General features: G+C 36.8%; 1 protein-coding gene across 1 annotated transcript in view; it reads left to right on the top strand.

Annotated features, from left to right (window-relative positions):
- The window catches only part of LOC136872261 (keratin, type II cytoskeletal 1), a 131047-nt gene extending 107771 nt beyond the window's left edge, over positions 1–23276 (top strand). The window contains exons 6-9 of the mRNA XM_067146087.2: positions 3805–3879; positions 6762–6884; positions 19665–19745; positions 21291–23276. Coding sequence (XP_067002188.1) covers positions 3805–3879; positions 6762–6884; positions 19665–19745; positions 21291–21395 — 384 coding nt within the window. The 3' untranslated portion in view covers positions 21396–23276. The remainder of the gene's footprint in view (positions 1–3804; positions 3880–6761; positions 6885–19664; positions 19746–21290) is intronic.
- The last annotated feature ends 468 nt before the right edge of the window (positions 23277–23744 follow it).

Below are 23744 nucleotides of genomic sequence, written 5' to 3'. Positions count from 1 at the left end.
TATCGGCTAACAGTACATTGAAAACAACGCCATGGCACAGTCCAATATGGACGAATGGAAGAATTAAATATGCCCATTCTTTAACCCTTATTATTATTATTATGAATGTTCTCTTCAATTTAATCTTTAGTAAAAGTGCTTTAATTTTGAGATAAACGGTGACTATTTCAAGTGTAGAATGCGGATAGAAACATGACTTATAGGAAGTCTGATAGAATGATCAGAAACATATTTAATACACAACAGTGAATTGTCTTAGAGTGTAGCTTCCCACCTGTCAGTTTTTGACGACGGTAAAGTGAACAATCATTTGATGTGAGAAAGTTAGTGCAACCTTTCAGCTCTTACCAAACTAATCCGAGTAATAGAAACTACTATATAAAATAATAAGTGACGCACTGAACGAACTGATAATTACTGTACATTATTTATCGAATTATCCCAGATCATATTTTCACAGGGGAAATTATGTTGTGTTCCCTTCTAGGTCTCGTTCACACCGACGCAACGCACCTTGTCAACTCAACCGTTATTACTGACCCAACTATACGTGTACTTCGTAATAATGTGGTCAAAATGTTGCATTGACCTAATTCTCCGTGTTTATCCCAGTCAGTTTTCAGCTAGCAAGATGCCCACCTCATCATCGTCTGATAAAGATTGTACATTTCCTAATTACATGGCATGTTGCAAATCATCCATTGGGCCATAAACAACAGAAGTGAGGAGAATCATTTATGATTTAAGATAACTTCTAAGCTTATTTTTTATTTCCTGAGAATGACAATTACTATGTGTAATTCTATCCATAAAAATTTAATTGGTCAATTTTGAACATTGTAATTTTACCCTTGTACAGAATGAGGTGCTATTTGCTTAGCTAAGCATGTGGAAGATCAATGTGCAGCTTGATACCAAGATCGGTGCTCTGTTATGATAACAGATCCCAGTTTGCAGTTCATTGCGGAACTAAGGTGCGGTGTTTTGTTGTAGACGAGACCTTACTTATACCTTTCCTTGCAAGACGTTTCCATCGAGAGAGTTGAAAAAATAATATCCCCATTGTTTGAAGCCACGCACGTCTGATGTCATACAGGAAATGGCAGTTTATAATAAACTATTGTAACTTGTCTGGAATATGAAGACTTGTTCTAATCGGATTCACTTTCACGAGGTCAAACGAAAGTTGTCTTCGTAGGCTGAAGATGTGATACACGTCAAAAGTAGGACAAGCATTGTAAACTTATCCATGTATGTGTGTCTCAAAGAAGTGTATCGTAACCTCTACCTTGTTAATCATAACTATCAGACTGTGATGTCATCTGGGCTTGTTGACTGTTAACAGTATAAACCAGTTCTAGCAGGATATTTTTAATAGTTACTCCAAACCATCCAAGGTCCATAAAACAGTCAGTAACCTTTCGAACCACACTTTATATGAGTTTCAGGTGACTGACAAGTAACTTTAACGGTTGAAAGTGGTTCCATTAGCATTCAATTGCATAAATGAGAGTTACGATAATATTTCTCGTCGCGTGTGTCGTAACGGACCAGTTTTTATTTCTTGGTATTCAGCTGTAAAACCAGTTCCCTTATTTTGTACATAACAGTGAAAACTCGAGGCGCGTGAAACTAAAATTATCATGACGCAGAACCCAGATTCTTACACAGTAACAGGTTAAAATGCAAATTTATTTGGTGAATAGCAAGTGGCGTTTAGTTCATTCAACGGCTACGTTCGGGAAATTATATACATGTTAAGGGTTCAAATAGGTTGTATCCCTAATGTTTATGCAAATATCATTGCAGAAATGTTGTGTGAGTGGGAAGACACTTCTATAGTATGGAATAATATAAACTGTTAGCAGTCACACGTTTCAGGGACTTTGCCCCATCTAGAGGTGGTGAAAATTGTGACATGTAATATATTGTTGCTCTACTTGATAACCAATAATGTTCGAAGATATTTTTCTAGCATTTCTAGCATTTCGACGTGCGTTGTGAGTTTATTACTTCGGCTTTATAATAATGAAAAATCAACAATTGCTCCACATCTACATAACACAGGGTATGAAGTATAAAATGTAAAGAATTATCTCACCATTTTATACACACATCCAAAAGTATAAAATTGAACATTTTTAGGAACACTAGAAATGTATAGTCATCAGTACAGCCAGGAATTTTAGACAGTAATAGGTTAGAATGCAAACTTACTGAAGCGAATAACAAGTATATTCTAATCTGCAACACGGTTATGCTATGGGTTTTGCATAAACATTAGGAGTTCGGCCTCTCAGAACACCTAGTATTTATACTCTAACTACATTACGGAAGAGCGGCCTAAACGACACTTCCTAATAACCAAATTAGTTTGTATTCTTACCTGTTATTACATAATATTCCTGTATCTGGCATCAGTGAATAGATCCTCAGAATATGCTCAGTGATATAATTGAAAGTGAATATTTAAAAACAATACTGTATATCGACAATATATTTCTGAGACGAGACCACCTATAGCTGACCCAACATAGATCTAAAAATTCATAATGCAATAGCTCCTACTCTTAAATTCAAGAGCACAATATTCGTTGAAAACAATTTTGTAACAAGGAAAAAATAATTCACAACTCACGATGGAGAAAAATCTCTGAAACGCGAAGTGAAATGAATACGTTAAAACTTCTAGCTGCAAATAGCTCTTTTTTTTAATTCATGTAGAATTGTCTCAGTTACGGAATAGGTCTTCCTTAAAATTATAGTTATGGGATGGTACTTGCTTCTCACGTAAATGTTTGCAGAGTCTACTGTAAACTATTATTGTTTAAAATTCAGGCTCTGATTATGTGTAAATTAACATGAATTTATATGACATAAATTAAAAACGTATCACATTTCTTTTAAAAGTATGATGGAAATGTTTATTCTTTTCTTTAACGTTTTCATTAGGTATGTCGCCTCGCGTATTATCGTCTTTTTTGCCGAATGCTACGAGACTGCCTAGCCCAGGAGGTTACATTCTTCGCTCCAGAATCCGAAAATTTAGAATCGAATCTTTCGCATCAGTATAGGCAAATGGCTCTGGGGCATATGGCCTGCAATTCAAATGAGCACCAGATTAATTTTTGGAAATAAATGTGGCAGATTCACTGGAATCCTTTACTTTCTACTTCCCCAGCGGCGGCCTTCATAGCCTGTCTTCTCGTTTTTCGAAATGGTAGAATTTTGAATACGTGCAAGAAGAGTTCTAATGCTATTGAGAAAAATTCTTCGTTAAAAACACACAAACAAACACGTGGCCTGCCAAGGTAACTGCTGCCCCAGTCAGATGGCTCACAAGTATTGAAGTGCATGTGGTCGGTGTGGCGTTCTCCTCTGCCATAGTGTTTGGCTTTATGACTGGGTTCGCTGAATCCCGTATCACACATTAGGTCACAAGAAGTTGAGTGAACCTCATTTCAGACCTCTCACAGAATTAAAATTCTCGAACTGACAGGGAAATGAGCCCTATGCTTTTGAGTAAGAGGGATACGCGTTGCTTCTACACTGCAAAATACATTTTTTAAACGGTGCAACTAATGTTTTAATTTAATAATTTATTTCTTTGATTGTTAAAATCAATCCACAGTACGTATTCTCATCGAAACAGTATTTTCAAATCTCATTTATTCAATTTTAAAACTGCCATTTTCATCCGAATGACTGCAATATTCGAATGTGACGTGGTTTAAATTTGCTTTGCCCAAAATCCCTGTTTCGCTCTCCGCTCGCCCAACAATGAAACATGACTTGCTGCTCTAGGGTGGTGGTGATGGCGACAGCGGTGGATCCAACGTCTTGAGCCTCCTCACTGGTGTTCTCGGCGCCAGCAGCGGGGTGAGTACCCTCATTTCTTCATCCCAACCTCCACTTTGCCAGTATCATATTATCTGCTCACTTACAGTACTTCTAAGGATTTATATTGCATAAATAAAAAGTCTGTAATCATGAGTGTCTCACACTTAACCAGTAGATAGATATATTGATGGTAGATAAATAGAAGGATGGGTAGATAGATGAAGATATAGATAGATAGATAGATAGATAGATAGATAGATAGATAGATAGATAGATGAATGATCTTACCTGGCAAAGTTAGGGATACTTGTTCCTGTTTTACACTTTACTAGAACTCTAAATATACAATAAGACCTTTGCAGAAATCAACAGAAATAATAATAGTATTAACAAAGTAATAACAGACGCCAGAAAAGTGAGAAGAGTACTAAGAGAAAGGGCTGTCAATGAGTGATGTAACTTGCAGCAGAAAGGAAAACGTGTATGTTTATACAACGAATATACTCCTTCCATCTACTGGATTCGAGATCATCAAAGCTTATCATGTAACACTGAAAGACCATGGTTTCCAGGTATTTGAAGAGGTCCATGGCGAAGCGTTCAACGGAAGGCACAGAAAAATAGACACCATTGCGATCAAAAATGAGAAGAGAAGTTACATCACAGGCCCAACTATCTGCTTTTAAAGCGATAACTCGCAGCTCTCAGATGTTAACCTACAGAAGAGGAGTATTTGCGTACGAAAAATTTCATACAGCAGAGATAAATACCAGCTAGAGGGAACTGACAGTGGGTCTTATAATTGGAGCGAGGGGAACAATTCCGCCATTTTTCGAGAGATATCTTTGCCAGACACAACGTTCCGTAAAATTGCAATCATTACCTTAAGGATGTTGACAAATAAAAGAAATAATTGTAAAAGAATACTTTGTAGTAAGGCAGCCTCTGCATGAAAGGAAGTACTTAATATATAAAAAATTAATTAATTAAATTGTCTAATACTAACTATGATATATAACGTATAATTTAATGTTAAAAACTTGGAATAAGGTTTATTCAATAAGATAATCACAGTTGAGTATTATCACTGCAATGCACTTTACATTATAGGAACCTTAATAATAATAATAATAATAATAATAATAATAATAATAATAATAATAATAATAATAATAATAATAATATCAGATCCCTATCAGATGAACTATCAGATTCCTCCGAAATAAGAACGGGAGTACGACAGGGAGATGCGATATCACCATTGTTGTTCAACTGTGTGCTTGAGAAAGTAATTAGAGAATGGACAAAAATATAAAGAGTGGAATTAGACAGGTTCCAAGAAGAAGAACGTTAAAATCAATTTTATTGCGTTTGCAGATGATATGGCCTTGTTTGCAGAAACAATGGAGGAAATATGGGAGCAAATCCTTGAACTAGAGAAGCAAGCAGCTAAAATAGGTTTCCACATCTCCTTCGAAAGAATCATGTCAAAGAACAAACACCTACTGTACATAAATACTTCAAAGTCCAAGAACAAAAGATTGAAATAGTAAATTAATTCAAACATCTCGGAGAATAGATTAGTTGAAATGCTGTGGAATGCAAATCAATGGAATTCAGGAAAAATCAACTGGCTCTGACCTTCCAACTAACAAAAGATACACACAACAAGAAATAAAACAGTGATTTAACCAGATACGCAGTAGAAACACTAAACATGGATTTCAAAGGCAAGATGGAGAGAAGACCTGCTATCAGTCAACGAATTCATATTTTGAACTTGTTCGTTTAATACTTCCGCTACTATATTAACTTCGAATTCTCGGAATGTAAACATTCTATTTAAGTTAATAACATTGTGAGGATATTTTGGAGTTTTGTTTAAGTGTATATCTATGCTTTGTTGTTCCGTGGTACTGGTCACAGAGAAATGAGTGTAAAATTTTGTTTTTTGCTACACTAATTTTCTTCACCATCCTATTTTACCGAGAAAAAACAACTTACATCTGCTGAAATTATAGGTTTAATGGTTAATGCTAGAGGGACAATGCCCAAGATGTTTTTCAATATCCGTGAAACGTTCTCTAAGCTTCCTTATGTATATAGTTCATGTAGAATTCAGAAGCATCACAGTATTTCAATAATTTCATTTTTGTAGATTAAATATAAGTTTGGTTTAATGTAATTTGCCTAATCAGAACTAACATCTGGCGGGAGAAAAGAAAGTTGTGAAGTGCTGTATCAAGGCGAACATCCTCGTTTGGGAACGTTCAAAACTGGACAGTTCTGCAAAACCGTCAGAGCTGCTCTGATGCAAAAAATGGAAATGAATCCGCCAGATTGATATCCAACGTAAGGGAGTCCTGATATGTCACCTTCAAGAACAAGATCATCTAAATATATTCGAATTAATTATTTCAAGCTTGTTATTTTTGGTTTATAATACTTTATTGTATTTTGTGTTTTGAAAGTGGCATTTCGTAACTTAAACTAATTTTCATATGAGCTTTGTCAGTCTAGGGCAAATAGATACAGTTTTGAAGAATGATTATTACAACATAAGCCAATGCTGAAAAGTGCACGGAAGAAATATCGGACAACGTTCTGCTTGGATACATTCAAATCAAACAATTCCGGAGAATATTTCGGTAATAAATTTCTTTCACCATCGTGGAAAAATCCTAATCAAGAAATGTAGACAAGTCCACAAGAAAAATTGAATTAAAAAATGCACTTTTGGTTAGAATATATTTTGTCAAGAAAATATCAACCCTACTTAAGAGAACATATTCTTATGTATGGAATGCGGTATTTAAGGGTTTTTTCAAAAGTATAGGTTACTTTTCTGAAAAGCAATTAGCCATCTTCTATTCCCAGTGAAGGGATTTGCTTAGTGAGTTATTTGTGGACAATGTTTTCAGGGTGGTGATAGTTCCAGCGGTGGCAGCGGAGGCAGTGGTGGAGGATCTGGTGGCTTCTTGGGCAGTTTGCTTAGCTCTAAACTGGCTCCTTCTGGACCCACGACACCCCCAAGGCCTGGAACTGTAAGTATTCTACATTTACTACTTTCTTCGTTAACCGTAAAAATTTCTCTCTCTTTCCGTTCAGCTTTGCATTAGATGATGAATTCAAATGAAGCTGTGTTTATAAATTATCATATTTAAATTGAATTTATTTTCAAATTGTGTGATTTTGGAGGTTATGATCTGCTTGAAGTGTTTGCATGAAACGACTGATTCTGTTATAATGCAGACGATATTAGTTAAGTAGTTTGTGTTTGATGTGTTTGTTTGTTTGTTTGTTTGTTTGTTTGTTTGTTTGTTTGTTATGTGCTTGTGTGTTGCGTTGTGCTGTGCTGTGCTCTTCAGGATGAAGTTATGATAGCAATATTGTTTTAGGGGTAAGTCGCGCAAATTTATCTCCTAAACTAAAGGCGCTGAATGAGCGTGGCTGTACCGGTAATAGCATAGATCTTCGGGGAATGGAACTTTCGTTAGATATTCTACGTGCTGGGAATTGCAGCCATGACACAATTATGAATGCCTTGTTCTGTCGAGAATAACGTTAGTCAAATCAAATGTATCTTAATAATAAATATACATACTATTAAACAAATAAAAACGTTTTTCGTCCTTAAAAGAACTTCATGAGATTCTGTCAAGTCATATTCAATATTTGGAAATATTTATGTTTATTCCATGTTTAATAATGTGTTTTTACCGGTATGTTATAGTGTAATATTTATAATGAACTTGTGTTTTTGACAGACTGAAAATCGTTTAGGTTGCATTTAACTAAACAACATGGAAAATTATGACTGCCTTCTTAACAAAAAATTGTCAATCGTAAGAGGGTTTGTCATAATTTAGGACACTGATTTATTTCTCGTAGTTATTCAGATTTGGACATGCAGGTGTGCTTGGTTCGCATGGAAGGATGCCGGGTCAATTCCAAGTCAACAAGTCGTAAACTTTAGAAACAAGATTTGCACTTCTGGGGAAGTACACGGCCATGAGGTCCACTCAGCCTACTGCAAAAATGAGTGTTAGGTTAATTCCTGGATACATAGATGGCCAGGCATAATTTTAACCACTCTACTATATTTACTACACTATTCCCTTTATCTTCCGTTTTTCCAAAAGACTTGATGGTGTGTATGGAAATGGTTTTACCCTGTATTGCATCTCTTAGAAATCTCCCGAACCTGCTCGAATCCGACGATATATTTCTATCTATTGGTTTCAATTTTTGTCAACAGTCGGTCCCAGATATAGCCCGGAATACCTACAGCCACGCCAAAACAGGAAGGCCATTCGGTTACTCTTCCAAATTTACAGCGAGCCAAATTAAGAAAAAGGAAAGTCAGGAGTAAATGATCACTAAATTAAGAACCGAGTTTAATAACATTATTTCTTAACGTGGGTCAGGACGAGTGGCTTGGGAATTAGAGATGGTTTCCTGAGCTTGAATTACCGGGCTCGATCGCGACTAAGTCTAGAGAAATGTGTATGTGCTTAATAATTCCAGTCTTGTGTAGGTGCCGACACATAAAAGAACTCCTACGGGACAAAGTTCCTGAACCACGACGTATCAGAAAATCCGCGAAAATAGTTAGTGATAAGTAGAGCCTGTAATTTTAGCAGTAATAGTTGGAATGCAAATTTTCTGGAGCGAGTAACAAGTATAGTGTAATCTGCACAACGGTTATGTTATGAGCCTTGCATATACATTAGGGGTTCGGCCGATCAGAAACTCTAGAATTTATTTATGCTATATATATATATATTGCTATTTGCTTTACGTCGCACCGACACAGATATGTCTTATGGCGACGATGGGATAGGAAAGGCCTAGGAAGTGGAAGGAAGGGTCTTAAGTAAGGTACAGCCCGGCAATTGCCTGGTGTGAAAATGGGAAACCACGGAAAACCATCTTCAGGGCTGCCGACAGTGGGGCTCGAGCCCACTATCTCCCGATTACTGGATACTGGCCGCACTTAAGCGACTGCAGCTATCGAGCTCGGTAGAATTTATGCTACTCTCAGAACGCTACGGGAGAGCGACCTAGACTACACATGCTAGTAACAAATTCGTTTACATTCTTATATATTACTGCACAAACAAACCTGAGGCCTATTTATGAGATATTACATCACTAACACTATGATTATTTTAATACTGGTATATAAATCTATATTGGACAGTCGAATTTACCGTGTAAAAATAAAAGATAATTGGAAATTTCAGAAGGAACATTCAAATTCATTTTTGTTGCACTTAGTTCAGTCTGATGCCATTAGACAATGTTAAGGTAATTTCCAAGAAAATGACAACAGCACCATGATATATGACAGGCATTTTATCACGGCAGAACTTAACATGCGAAATTCCACTCCACATGATTCATATTTATACCATGGAAATACTAACAACTAAATATCAGCTTTAAAGTATTGTGATATCTCACTCCCCAAAATCAGCGGCAAGATATCGCGCGTTTTTAGATGGAGGTAAAATCGTTGCTTACGTTATTATGATGTAGATGATTCAATCACTTCACTGAAAAACGGTATTTTTTAGTAAACTGTTCAAATATGATAGCCATCATTGTAGTGTTCTTCTGACCTATATCAGGTGTCACTTTTAGCCTTCCAAACGTCCTCGTTTCCCCACAATCACTGTCTAAGGTGACAAAACCCAGTATTCGAACTCATGGCGACGGATAGGGCATATAACACAATCATTTTACTAGGGGAGTCGTGAGCGAGATGTTGCGACTTTTTATCAAAAAATTAATTTTCAATTTTTCTTAAAAATTCCACAATTTCCTTCCCTTTCAAATTCCGTTAATAGTTTTACCTAATGCCATTCTTAAATATATAAATGCTGCATTTAAAAGGTAGCGGTTCGGTGAATACAGAGCAAGCCCACGCCCCTCTCTCTCACACTGTCAGACAACATTAGCTTCAACATACTTTCGGGCTGCCATTTCATATACCGCGGGGATATATTTACCTTGTAGCATGTAGCATGCCCACGCTGCGTGGAAGATGAGAAAGATGTCAGGGGAAGTAATTTACAGTACAAGGCAGTTTTAAAGCAAGTGTTTTTCTTAAAACCTTCAACTGCTTTCATCTACCTTAGAACTTCCTCAGCTCTTTGCCATGCATAATAGGTTCATTGTGGAAAAATTCGTATCGCATTCACCTGAAATGTTTAGAGAATGTTTGAATATGCACATGAATTAAAGGTAGATTCCTATTTTATCACCAGTCGAATATTACCTTCATATTTTTAATTCTGAAACACCACGAACCTAGATTTTTTCCTATTGAATGAAAAATGAAATAGTGAAAAAATTATATCTCTAATAATTTATACCTGACTGACAAACCTGGAGTTGTTCTGAGTATTTCTGATAAGTCTGCCGAATTATGTCCCCCAAAAACTGAACGCTGTTTGCCAATAACTTTGCAGCCATTTAACTATTCAACTCCAAGTTTTGTGTGGAGCTATATCTTATTAATATGTGTTTGTGTTTTAGATTTGGGTTTGATAAGTTGTAAATTGTAGGAGTTTAAAATTTCAATCCCCTTAATTAAACATTTCTTTAAAAAGTACAAAAATCGTGGTCGAGGGAGGGTTTCATTGTATTTTTCTTGAAAAGAGAAGATAAACAACTATATTCAGTTGTTGAAACGTTGTAATTTTCTAAGTATCATTGTGAAAGAGCCAACCCTAGGTGTTTTCTAATATAAAGAGACAGAATTTAGGTAAGAACTTGGTTAAGCGAAACATGTCCCTGTTCTATGTACGTGTTCGTCTTGTCGTCCGTATTTGTCAATGTCTATAAGTGTCATTACTCATTACATTAAAGAGCGCACTTCATGTTACAGAATAAAGGTAGAAAGCTCCCTCGTGTCACTACAAAGGAACCGCCACGTCTGGATGAAGATTACTCTGTTATTAAGGAAAAATCGCAACTACACGAAGGTTGGGGTGCCTACGAATAGGCGAATTAATGTTGCGAAATACACGATCTGAGAAAATAAAGTATCTACATAATAAATACCCTGTCCATGTTCCGCTCCACAACCGTTCTCCTCTCTTATCCTAATTTCTGAAGAGATTGCTGCAATTTCTATGCATATTCTAGTCCAATCCGAAAATCTGATGCCAAGTTATCTGTTTAAACTATTTAAAATCACTTGTCTGTTCACTGACAATTGCGGAACAATTGTATTGTTGTGTTCTTACAGGGTCATTAAATATACATGAACTGCTGAAGGGAACTAACGTCATTTTCTTTAACACTAATAATAATCATAATAAGTTATCGCAAGGCCTCTGCTGTTGAAATTCGATTCCGCTGAGTTACGCCACCGTATTGAAATTTTGAACAACAAGTGTCTGAGTTGGCGAGTGTAGAGAGAGCACAAACTGGTGTACTTGTGGGTCCATGCATATTTCACCCAGAGAACCCCTCGTGGTGTAAACATGAGCACGTGCTTAGGTTAACGTTCATTGTTTAGTGCTGCCGTAGGACACCTACGCATATACATAAAACTAGTTCGTTAGCCACATCACGGCAAATTTGATCGTACATACAAAATGTCCAAAATATAATTCCTGAAATAATTTAAGTCAGAAAAATATACAAAGACTATTTGTATTCATCGTCTCCCTTGCCTTCTACAAAACGAAACACCACGAGATTACAGGAATGACGACAAAAACGACATTACATTATTTCCCTGCTGGCAAGCAGCCAGAGATGTTCCCATGGTAACCGGTAGGTACGTTGTCGGTCACTCAATGCAGAGCATGGAACCTGCAGAAAATAGTAATTTACTCCGTCACTTGAAGAGTAAGTGAAATTATGTACATAACAAACTTATTTAAAATGAGGTACGTTTCACATATAGTCTACGGATTTTACGGAAAATCAATGGTATAAGAGAAAATTGAAGAAAAATGTCTTGGTCTTCCTATAAAACCCTGGTCTATTCAGTGATTTTTAAACCATATCCATATATAAACCCATTCCTGGATGAGATACTCTAAGTATGAAGTTTGGTCGAGATATATCCAGCTGTTTCACCGTACTTAATAGTGAAACAGACAGACCAACAGATGAACGGACAGACACGAAAGCTAAAAAAGACTGATACGGACTTGAGTTGACCTAAAACAGATCTATATCAAAGGAATTGGCAAAATGAACGAACCCCCTAAAACCATTTATATAGATAAGCATGGGCAAGTCTTATGAGTGCAGAACTTCATGACGAGATGTACTGCTTCTCAGCAGTACGCCATCATATCGACAAACGGATTGCGCCATCAGACACAATGTTTAGCGTTCTACATGACATCCTATGACATTTTCTCATCTCCTATATGTATGGGTTATAATGAGTTAGAAACATTGGATAGGGTGGCATTTGGGTACAGTTTTCACACATAGCTTTGCTTTTCGCATACGTTCGTGGCAGATGGAATCATAAAATTTGGCTAGCGATTGGCCACTGGTCGTACCAGTGTGCCTGTCGAATTTGATGATTATGTCTTTCTTATGAGTGTGTAAAACTATAAAACATACGTGTAAAACGTACGAAATAAACCTAAAACTGAGAAAGACAGCTCTCAAATATAAATCAGTAGGAGGTAATTATTGAACTTAAAATAAACATTCTGTAAAAGAAATTCATGGAAGTCTGCGAGCAGAAAAATCGCCAATTTTGTTGTCACACTAGACAAAAATTCCATCCAAAGAGTGTCCAATTTTAAGCGCCTAGGCGCTTTAGCTGACACATGAATAGAGAGACGGTGACTCCCCTTAGGTCTTGTCTATGCACACCTCCCCTTACATGTGCAACCTTGGACTCAAAAGGGGATCAGAACGTAAGATAGACACTGTGAAATACGACATAGATGACTGTGAGGTATGAAGGAGAGATCTTCTGTAATACGAGGTTCACAGTTGTACAAGATTTACCACGGTAAGGAAGGAAAACGAAAGGATTTATTAGCGAGCGGAGAAAGTAAGCGAAAGGTGGGTGAGCTTTGTGTGGCATGCTTTGAGCTAATATCTCCTGGAATGCCGAACACTTCAGCTGTATTCATGTTGAAAACATCTCTTAGCAGACAAAGTACGGGTCCTCACACTACGAAAAACGTAAAATTAACCAATTTCCTCAATTGTGCCAAACGGTAAAGGAATAAATAGCCCAGAAAAGTTTCGAATTGTGAGCCTTTGATATCTCCATTAAACCGAAAAGAGCAAATTTCGAAAATTGCTTTCGGCTTAAATTCAGTTCCGGAAAAACAGCAAAAAGTCGCTTGTTTATTTACTCGTCTTTTTTTCAATTCAAATCCTAGCCAAATTTATTTATTTTCATCATTCCTTGTGTAATGTGTTCCTTCGTTCAATACCCTAAGGCGTGTTGTGATATTTTGAAAAATGTCCATACCGAATGTAGTTATAAGGGCTTAAGTGAAACAATACACTGACTTTTTTTTGCTATTTGCTTTACGTCGCACCGACACAGATAGGTTTTATGGCGAGGTTGGGATAGAGAAGGGCTAGGAATGGGAAGGAAGCGGCCGTGGCCTTAATTAAGATAGAGCCCCAGCATTTGCCTGGCGTGAAAATGGAAAACCACGGAAATCCATCTTCAGAGCTGTCGACAGTGGGGTTCGAACCCACTATCTCCCAGATGCGAGCTCACAGCTGCGCGCCCCTAACCGCACGGCCAACTCGCGCGGTATACATTGACTCACATTAGCGCTCGCTGTGGTAGAAAAAGGCAAACTGCTAATTTAATCGACCAGATAACGATGATTAGAAACAGGATTGTAATTTTTAGCAACAAATAAAGAATATACTTATTATATTTCATTTCCATAAAATTCGTAGCTCACATCTCTAAGGGTGTTTTCGACATTTCCCGGATTTTCCACGGTGAGTTTTTCTGAGACCTGTACGACTAAACACGGTATCTTGCGAGTACAGTACGATGATTATTGTAGCACGTACAGTATATGACCGGTAGTGATTGGTACCGGTTTACCTTAACGGACCATTATCTCTCAACTAGGGAACTACTTTTTATGACGTATCAGGTAAAGTTGGCTTTGTTCCACACCAGGGAAAACTGTTAATGAGGAAACATGAGCTATTTCAATAATCTTTCACGGAAAACACGCGATGATTCAATGGGTACTGCATGTTGAAGGAATGAACGGTGAAACAACACATCGACTAAGTGGTAAGCTCCGAGCGGTCAGTGGAGACACTGCATGCAATGACATTAGTAGACAAATAACTTTGAGTGGTGTCTTTAAAAGTAGGAAAGATCACAATATGAAGAATTCAACAGGACAAATTTTGGGCAAATATGTGAGGAAACAATTGACGCCTAACAAATAATAACGCGTATTGTTATCAAATATTGGTAAGTGAATCTCCCAGAATTTTTCACATCTAAAAAATCAATCGCAACTTCCTATTTGCTACGGAACAGAAATGGTGTCCTTTCGAAAACCCCACAGTTTTCAGAAATCGACCTTTGGTTACTATTGATAAAATGGTGAGAGAATCGGACACACAAACTAAAACAAACGGTTTAAAAAATTCATATGTTAGACTCCTGATCTGATGTTTTCTCAGCAAGAATGGCATGGGGAAGGGCTAGGGGCTGGGAATAAAGGAGCCTTGGATGTAATTAAAGTACAGTACAAATAGGAATCCTTGGAGAAATCTCTTCAGGACTGTCGATGGTAGAGTTCGAACCCAGAATCTCCCCTACTTTTTCTGGAAAAATCCAGAAAAAAGCAGCTCTATTTATTCTGAGTGATTTCCAACAAAAGACTAGCGTTACAAAATTGTTGCAACAATTGGACTAGGAAGACTTGCGTGAAAGAAGACAAGCTGCTCGACTAAAGTGGTGTGTTCCGAACTGTCAGTGGATAGATGATGTGGAATGATATTAGTAGATGAATAATCGGTCATCACTACTTATCTGTATTTAGGGCAGTCGCCCAGGTGGCAGATTCCATATCTGATGTTTGCCTAGCTTTTTCTTAAATGATTTCAAAGAAAATGGATATTAATTAAACATCTCGCTTTATAAGTTATTCCAATCTCAAACTCTCCTTCCTATAAACGAACATTTGTCCCAATTTGTCGTCTTGGACTCCAACTTTATCTTCATATTGTGATCTTTCCTACTTTCAAAGTCATCACTCAAAGTTACTCGTCTACTGATGTCATTCCACGCCATCTCTCCACTGACAGCTCGGAACATATCACTTAGTCGAGCAGCTCGTCTTCTTTCTCCCAAGTCTTCCCAGCCCAAACTTTGAAACATTTTTGTAACGCTACACTTTTGTCGAAATCACCCAGAACAAATCGAGCTGCTTTTCTTTGGATTTTTGTTTCAGTTCTTGGATGAAGTAATCCCGGTGAATGTCTCATATCCTCGAACCATACTTTAGTTGGGGTCTTACCAGAGACTTGTATTGCCTCTCCTTTACATCCATACTACAACCCCTAAACACCCTCACAAGAAAGTGCTGACATCTGTACTCTTTATTTACAATCGCATTTATGGGATTAACCCAATGAAGATCTTTCCTTGAGTGGCACTTTTAAAAGTAGGAAAGATCGCAATATGAAGATAAAGTCAAGAGGACAAATTGGGGCAAATACTCGTCTATAGGAAGAGGGGTTAGGGATTATAATAATTTACCAAGGGTGATGTTGAATAAATTTCCAATATTTTGCAATCATTTAAGAAAAGACCAGGTAAACAACAGATAGGAAATCTGCCACTAGAGCGACTGCCCTATTTTAAGTGCCGATCAGCGGTGATTGTTGATTGTTTGACAGCTAAGCAGCCTGTAACAGACAGTCTTCTCACTCAGTTGCAAAATAGGCCAAACTGAAGGACACATTCGTCACACGCAGAAGAAAGGAATGGTATATGAACCTGAGTGCGAAAACTCTTTATTTTCAGATTAGAAATTATTTCCCACAGCTCTACATAGTGCAATAATCATGGGAAACACACAGCAACAGAGTGTACCAGTATACCACATGATTTTAATAATGCACTCCGTTAGCACTGATATATGCATCAATCAGCTGTTGCACTCAATCTTGGGTGCACTGTTGGGGTTTTTCAAACCGTCATCTCTGAAAGAAGAACTGCGCTTGTACAATATACACGGCCAGGTCATATTATCATGGCCAGAGTAACCACCAATGTTTAGCTTTGACAGTAGTTATATGTCTTTTCACGAGAGTTTAATCCTGATATAAACAAATAGGCGGAGCACCTTGGCTATGCACGTGGACACAGTTATAGCTGATTGGAGAAGCAACCGTCGCACTCACTCGACTCTATGCGAGCTCGAAGAAAAGTAGGACGTCGCATTAATTTTATTTTATTTTAGTTGATTACATTTAGAGAGTTTGGAAGAGTACGTAATAAAATTAAAATATGCTTTTCATATATACCGGTATATATATATATACGTTTTATAAATAGTAATTATATAACGAGAAATGAAGGTACAAGGCGTGGTGTAATGCAGGAAGTCTTTTCGTAGTGGGGGAATGTCCGAAACTGTACAGCGTGGAGATAAGGTGTTGCATCTTGCAGCAGCAGTCAGTGAGCCAGTATTCATAGTGAGAGAAATTTAGCAAGAGGTAGGACCATTGCGTGTAGTGAAGCACAAAAGAGGAAAACCTCTCAGAGTTGATCAAAGGCAGTGCATTGGTTTGAACGGAACTGCCTGTACTTCTTGTCTTTTTAGTTGTTTCTTTTCGATAGATGTTGTTACAGGATTATGAACAGTTCTGTCTGACATATCCAATTATGCTATTTGCTATATCAGGATAGGAACTCTACAACATAAGTGAAATAAATTTCAGCTCGAAAGATGACATTATATTAGGTTAGGGGCTACCGGGCGGACATTTCAAACAGCTGCCCTAACATAAACCTTCCTACGTGTGTAATTTTGTGCTCTACACTAAGAGAGTTTTCTTTAATATTCAGCAACGAGTAAATAAATGAATAAATAAATAAATAAATAAATGACGTAGGCCCTGATCTTCAGCAGTAGATATCCCTTCAAACCCCTCCCTTTAGTTACATACAGCTCAAAAACTGTTCCTAGTCTATTTTAGGCAATGTTCACAAATGTGTTTATTCAGAAATTCACATCTTCGCACTGTTGTCGTATGCGATGCGCAGCCCTGTACGTAAGAACACTAGACATTGACGGGTTGGAGGTCGGTACTACCCCGCTCAGCGAATCACAACTCTTTCCTTGGCGGAGGCGTGGACATACCATGTTTACATCAGGATTAAACTCTCGTGAAAAGCGATGTAGATGTGCTATGAGTCACTCAGTAAGGTGCGTGACAGGTTATTACAGAGGTCTGTAGTCATGCTGTCCGTCTTTAGTGCATTTCACAGTCACTAGAGTGTATGTGACAAAAGATCTGTAGAACGAACATGACGATCAAGGTAGACCCACGGATGCCCAAATGGATTCATGTCGGGGGAATTAGCAGGCCAAGGAGTGTCTTCAAGTCTTGGTCATGCTCTCCTACACCTGTCAGACATTCGTAGCAATGTGACACGTCATACTATCCTCATAGAAGATCCCACCCGCATCAGGGAAGACAAAAAGACGTTTAGGTGCACTTGAGTCCAAGGATGGATTGAAAACCAAATCGGTCGAAAGTGTTTTCGGCATAGATGTGTGTCCACAGAGAAAGACATCAATCATTCCTCAGACCATAACACTGCTGCTAGCAACTTGTTTTCTTTCAGGAATTATTTTAGGGCATTTTTCTCCCCTATATCCTGCCTGACACGCCGATATCCATCCGTATTATGAAGTAGAAAACGATTCTCACTAGAGACAACAATTCTTCACTAAATCAGTCGAATTCCTACTACTACCACAGCATTTTCAAACGTTTCATTAAATGTCGTTTTAGACACATTTCTTGCAGCTCCGTATTTAATTCAGATGGTGAGGTGCTCGCCGTAGTATAGATGCCGATTTTCATACCCGAGATTCACCTCTCACATAAATGACACATTGTATTCCGCTGTTTTCCTATCGGTTCATCACATTGGTACCATTTTGCGATATATTTTGTCCCCACCAGCACACCAACAATTACAAACTATACTCTTTAGGAAATACCGCCATCTTGTCCTGGAAGCCCATAATGACCCACGTTGGACATAAAAATGTCTAGCGGGTAGTGGGCATCCGAAAATTTGTGCAACGTAACGCGACAAAATATGCGAGGGAAGTGTAACAGCGCCGGCAGTGACGTAAGGTATGGATGGATGGTCAGACAGTGCTACCTAGCAACCATGCAGACCATGTCTTATGGCTGGTTATCATTTGAAATTACCAGCCGTCGATGGACTGCCATGACCGGGATAATTTGAATTTCGCAAAGGGAAAAGTGGTTTCTTTTTGTATCTCGGATAACTCTCCCCTTTTAGCCATGAAAGAAACGGGCGATATGAATGCAGATACCTATCACACACCTTGCATACGCTCGACGTTATATCGCGTATTTCATGGGCAACGCGTTGTCGATGTCAAGTGTGGTAATAGGAATCTGACTCGATTATGTATTATTATTATTATTATTATTATTATTATTATTATTATTATTATTTCTTTCCTTACGGTCATATCACGTTTACACAACCCACCAGATATTCTCTCTCTCAAACTTAGTCCCTTTCCTTTGCACTCCTTCCAGATGCTGTTTAGTCTTTGACTTCAGCTTTGTCACTCTTCAACCGAGATGTTGCTTGACTTGACGATTTTCTCCGGTGAATCCCTCATTCCCGCAATTTACTTTCTAAATGTTCTTCTTTCCTCTGTATCTCCCTCCTTGATCCCCACGTCTTCCAAGCCATTGTGAATCTCCTTAAGCAATAAAAGTTGTGCCTTCCATTTTTCTCGTAAACTAAGTATACTGTGTGCCAGTCTCTTTAGATGCATCCTCTTAATGTGCCAATAAAATGATGGTCTCCTTTTCCTCATAGTAGTCGTTATTATTATTACTTCCCTGGAATTATTTTTGCCACATCTATGCATACTATAATAAGTCCTCGACAGCTGCTGAATGGATTTTGAATTAGCTCTCACCGTTGCATAGAGAATTTATCGGGAACTGTTTAGATGCACGAAATGTTAACCTAAGACAAAGAAGAGACGTCCAGTGGCGATTTTAGTGAGGAAGAAACAACAACCTGAGCGCTGCATGAGTCATCAATAATCAACCCTAGTTTTGTGTGGAAGCATTGTTGAACAAGAAAGAATATACCCTTCTTTAAAAACTAGTTTTATATATATTTTGTATGAGTGCACAATATTGTATATTCATAACGTTTAATATTTCTAAAGACAATTTGAATTATTATGAAAATATTATTCACCTTCCATGTAGATACGAACACTCTGAATACGGGGAAAATATTATATATGTTCTATTGTTTCCCAGAAAAATATAGCACCGAGGAGGTTATACAAGCTCATTCCTTTTTTCCTTCAAGACTACGTCAGGAGGAAAACAACTTGTATCTACAAAGAAATGTGATATGGTTCATCACCATCAATTCAAAATTTTCCCCATGCAAAACCTGGGAAGGTCGCTAGTATACTGCTCAAACTCAGTATTGCAGTACAATTATGAAAATCATGATGTGTTCTGAACGTTTGTATTCCACATTAATGCACATTTGTAGAAATTTGCTTCTTTTTCCTTTACAGTACGATGACTTGATTGGCAAAGGAATCCAAGGATATGATCCAGTTCTGGCTTTCAGCAACAACCTAGGACCTGCTCTCAGGGTAAGTTTATTATATTTCTGTAACATTTTTCACATTTAAAATCTTCATTGTGGTTATTGTAAACAACACTGAATTATGGCCTACCACAAGGATCAGTTTTAGTTCCACTTCTCTTTACCCTCTGCATCTATGACTTGCCATAGTTTTCTGCAAATAGTTATTATGCTTTCCGTATAAGTTTGGAGCAATTATATGGATAACTCTCGGAATCATTGTCTTTTACGATAGCATTATAATATTCTCCTCATTATTTTATCACGATTTTACCTCGTAAAAGTTCAAAGCATTTCCTTGCCCTTTATATAGGGAACCGGGAATTGTTCCAAACCGAGAAATATACATGTTGGTGGTAACATTATATTTTAAAACAAAGTTGTAGTGGCTTCTGTTTAGCTATTTTTCAGTAACTTATCGAAAGCAGAACATTTCTCCTCATATTTTCGTTACTCTAAATCCAATTACTTCTAAGTAAAAAGAAAGATAAATATCTTACTAAAATTCCAAAATAAATAGAAAATTGGATACAATTTCCAGACAGTGGTATCAAAATGTAGGTCAGAGATTTTGTACTTCATCCTGATAAGTAAAAATACCTCTCTAACTGAAATAAATTTTCACTCGTCAAATTTTGGCTAACATTTTCGAAGTAAGATTTAATAACTTGGAGTCCAGTAGTCCTAATTATATAATTTTATTTATCAGCACTTCTAAAATATATCATCTAGGTTTTAGATTTCTATATCAGTTACTGAAAAAATGTACGAAGACATACTACCTGGAGAAACTGATTAAAAATGGGAATCAACAACGTGCAGTTTTTTAAAATATTGTTAAGAACTACGCATGTAGGCATTCGCAAGTAACAAAATAAAAATGCATACCGGTACCATTTTGTTCAGACGACTTAGGTAAATTTACTTCCATAGAAAACAAAATGTATTTTTGATCTTTTCACAATTCTGGGTTCCCATAAAACTTCGTATAAATGACAACTGAAACTTTATATCAGTTTAGGAATGCACAATTATTCCTATGAAGAGACAATACTAGACATAATTAATGAGTAGTTTACAGTCATCACTGAACTCATGGTAGGTATCATCCATAAAGGTTCATTAATATCTGCTTAGCCAGATTATCAGAAGGTACTTAGGGACCAATTTTTCAGCGTGACGATTTGTTCAGTCATAATGCTTGACTCTTTCAAATCATTTAGATATCAGAAAGTAGAACATGAATCAAGATGCTAATTCTAGTTGTGTAGGCCGATGAATAGACAGTCCTTACCGGTGGAGTAGTTCTCACATCAGAATATTAGTTTTCTCTTTGAACCTACGCTGAAATAAAGAAAAGTTATGAATGTTAAGAATAGGCTTTGTTACACAAAACTAATAAATGCCTATCACAAGGATCCGTTTTAGTTCCACTTCTCTTCACCGTCTACATATAGAAATAGAAACATACTGTATTTTGAATACGGAGTGGTATAAATTGGTTAATTTTTTGACGTGTCATTAAATATTGAACAACACTTTTTCATTGCAGACGAAGTTCACCATTTTCAACTCACTCTTCAACTTGCTGAGCGGAGTCTTCTCTTCAAGCGGAGGTGGCAAGAGCGCGTCACTCTCACTGACAGCCTCCACGTGATTACCGACCCTCGACATCACCACCATCACCACCATCAGTTCACCTTCGCCAAATATTCGGATATCTTACCATGACCGGATACAATTCTTAACTTTTGTCTTACTTTTCATCACGTCTCTTCTGTCACATAGAACAAATAAATTGTTCCTTCAGTGCGTTTAACATACAAATGATAAACTCACAGCACTTGCGTGACATAGAAAACAGTAGAACACAGTAAGGAGACATTTGAAGGATCAGGGGAATAGCAGATAGGTCAACATTTTTCAGAACTCAAAACATGAAATATAAATTTCAAAACGTAACTAGACAAGCAAAAATATAAAGGTAAAACTATATGCTTTCAAGAAATGATATTCGTAGTGTAGTAATCTGAATTAAGCTTGGTTCGATGCTCATTAGATTACCACTTACAACTTACTCGATTACGAGAAACGTTGAATTACTTGTTTCTTTTCCCCTAACTCTTCATTTACTTGCATACAAAATATTTTTTGTTATTTTTCACCTAACATTCCATATCTTGTGTTGTTACGATTCGGATAAATAAATCATATTTATATTGGTTTGTACTTATCATGAATTTGATATTGATATATAGATGTTACTACTTTCAGTGGAATTATAAAAACAAAAGTGACGATTTTAACCTTTAGAGAGTAGTTCAAACGAACTTTCTTCCTTCTGGATATTGAAATTTAGTTTTAGAAGTCAATGTCTTCAAACCAACTTCAATACATACGCCTGAAATTTCTGCATACATCTTTAAAATGAGAATGTCCTTGTGACGTAAGAACAAGTCAAGCAGAAAAGACATGACAGAGCAAGCATTAGAGTCGCATTACTTCAAACACGCATGGGCGCAGGCCATCATGACTCGCCACACTCAGTAGACAGAGATTGTCGGACAGAGAGTGTAGCTGTTCTGATTACATCTGAGAGCAAGGAATATGCCGCCCACTACCATAAATATTACTGGACTAATGCTAACAAATTATCCATTGGGACTTCAAGTTTCTTTCTATAATGAATCTATAGGTATTATTTTCTGTTTTAGACAGGATATAGCCTACAATCAAATTTGATGAATTGCAATACTGTAAGACAAAATTTAAGTGATCTGTTTTGTATCCGAACATATCAAGTCATTGTTAATTCTTTACAATATGATAAAGAATTTTGGTAGCTACAGTTTCACTTAGCCACCAGTACTCAAGACTTAGAGAATGACCACATTTTAACGACGTATAACGACCTGAAGAACTCGATATTCGAGTTGTCTTGATCGCAAATAAAAAACTATCATTTATGTAAATATGCTATGAATGGGAATGTTCACCATAAGTGGTCATAAATCTCCTATTCTCATATTTCCATTCAGTTTACCATCAACAGAAATTTAGAATGCCTTCATTTTTTTACTGAAAATAAAATGTCTAAAAATAACTGAGTTAAATATTAGGTTGTTTATACTGTAATACTACTACTTCCATTATTTGGTGGCATCTCATGTGACTGCTTACTGACGACAGTTGTAATTTAAGTATACAAAATAAATGAACAGAGATTCATTCTTCCATCCGTTAGTATTAATTTTTAAAGTTGTATTTATATTCTTGACGAATGGATTACGAGTTTAAATGTGCTTTTTATGAGATGCCACCGGAATGTGATACTTACGTAAGTAAAATACACTTACAGACAGAAATTAGACCTCTTCTGCTCTCCAAGAAGTCGTTTAACTGTCAAGCAGAGTGTTGTTAAATATCATGTACATTTTATAAATTGACAATATTTAGAATTGTTGAATATATTTTATACGAACTGTAATTATGTATAGTGTGTGCATTTGTGTTACTGATCTTAGGGAAATATAGATATATCTCAAATATAATGTGTTTTGTTTCATTCGGCTTCCTCATTCCAGGATTTTGTTAGCTTCACAAATGCCCCTTTTCAATGACAAAGAACTTCTTCGCTTATTCTCTGTTAAAATTTAAGGGGGAACCCACACCTTTGAACATACAAAAGTAGGGTGTATTAAACATTTTTCCGCAGCAGTAGTACTGAATTCTAAAAGGAATCTTAGTACGACAAACACATTATTCCTTAATAATATGCCTACATATTTTAAAATCTGATAAACCTATGCCATTACATATAATTATTTATTCAAAATAGCAGTCTAGCACGGCCAATATTTTGCCGTTTCTTTGATAATTTCCCAACACATGAATATTTTTTCTATGATTAATTTTTATTGTTGTTAATAATGTTATAGCTACAACATATACTAGGATCAGTGGTCTATCAAGTCCAAATATTTTTTCACGAAGTTATTATCAAATA

The sequence above is a fragment of the Anabrus simplex genome, chromosome 1 (genome assembly GCF_040414725.1).
Source record: "Anabrus simplex isolate iqAnaSimp1 chromosome 1, ASM4041472v1, whole genome shotgun sequence".
In the NCBI taxonomy this organism is placed as follows: domain Eukaryota; kingdom Metazoa; phylum Arthropoda; class Insecta; order Orthoptera; family Tettigoniidae; genus Anabrus; species Anabrus simplex.
Note: the sequence above shows the minus strand (reverse complement) of the source record. Positions and strands in the feature narration are given on the sequence as shown.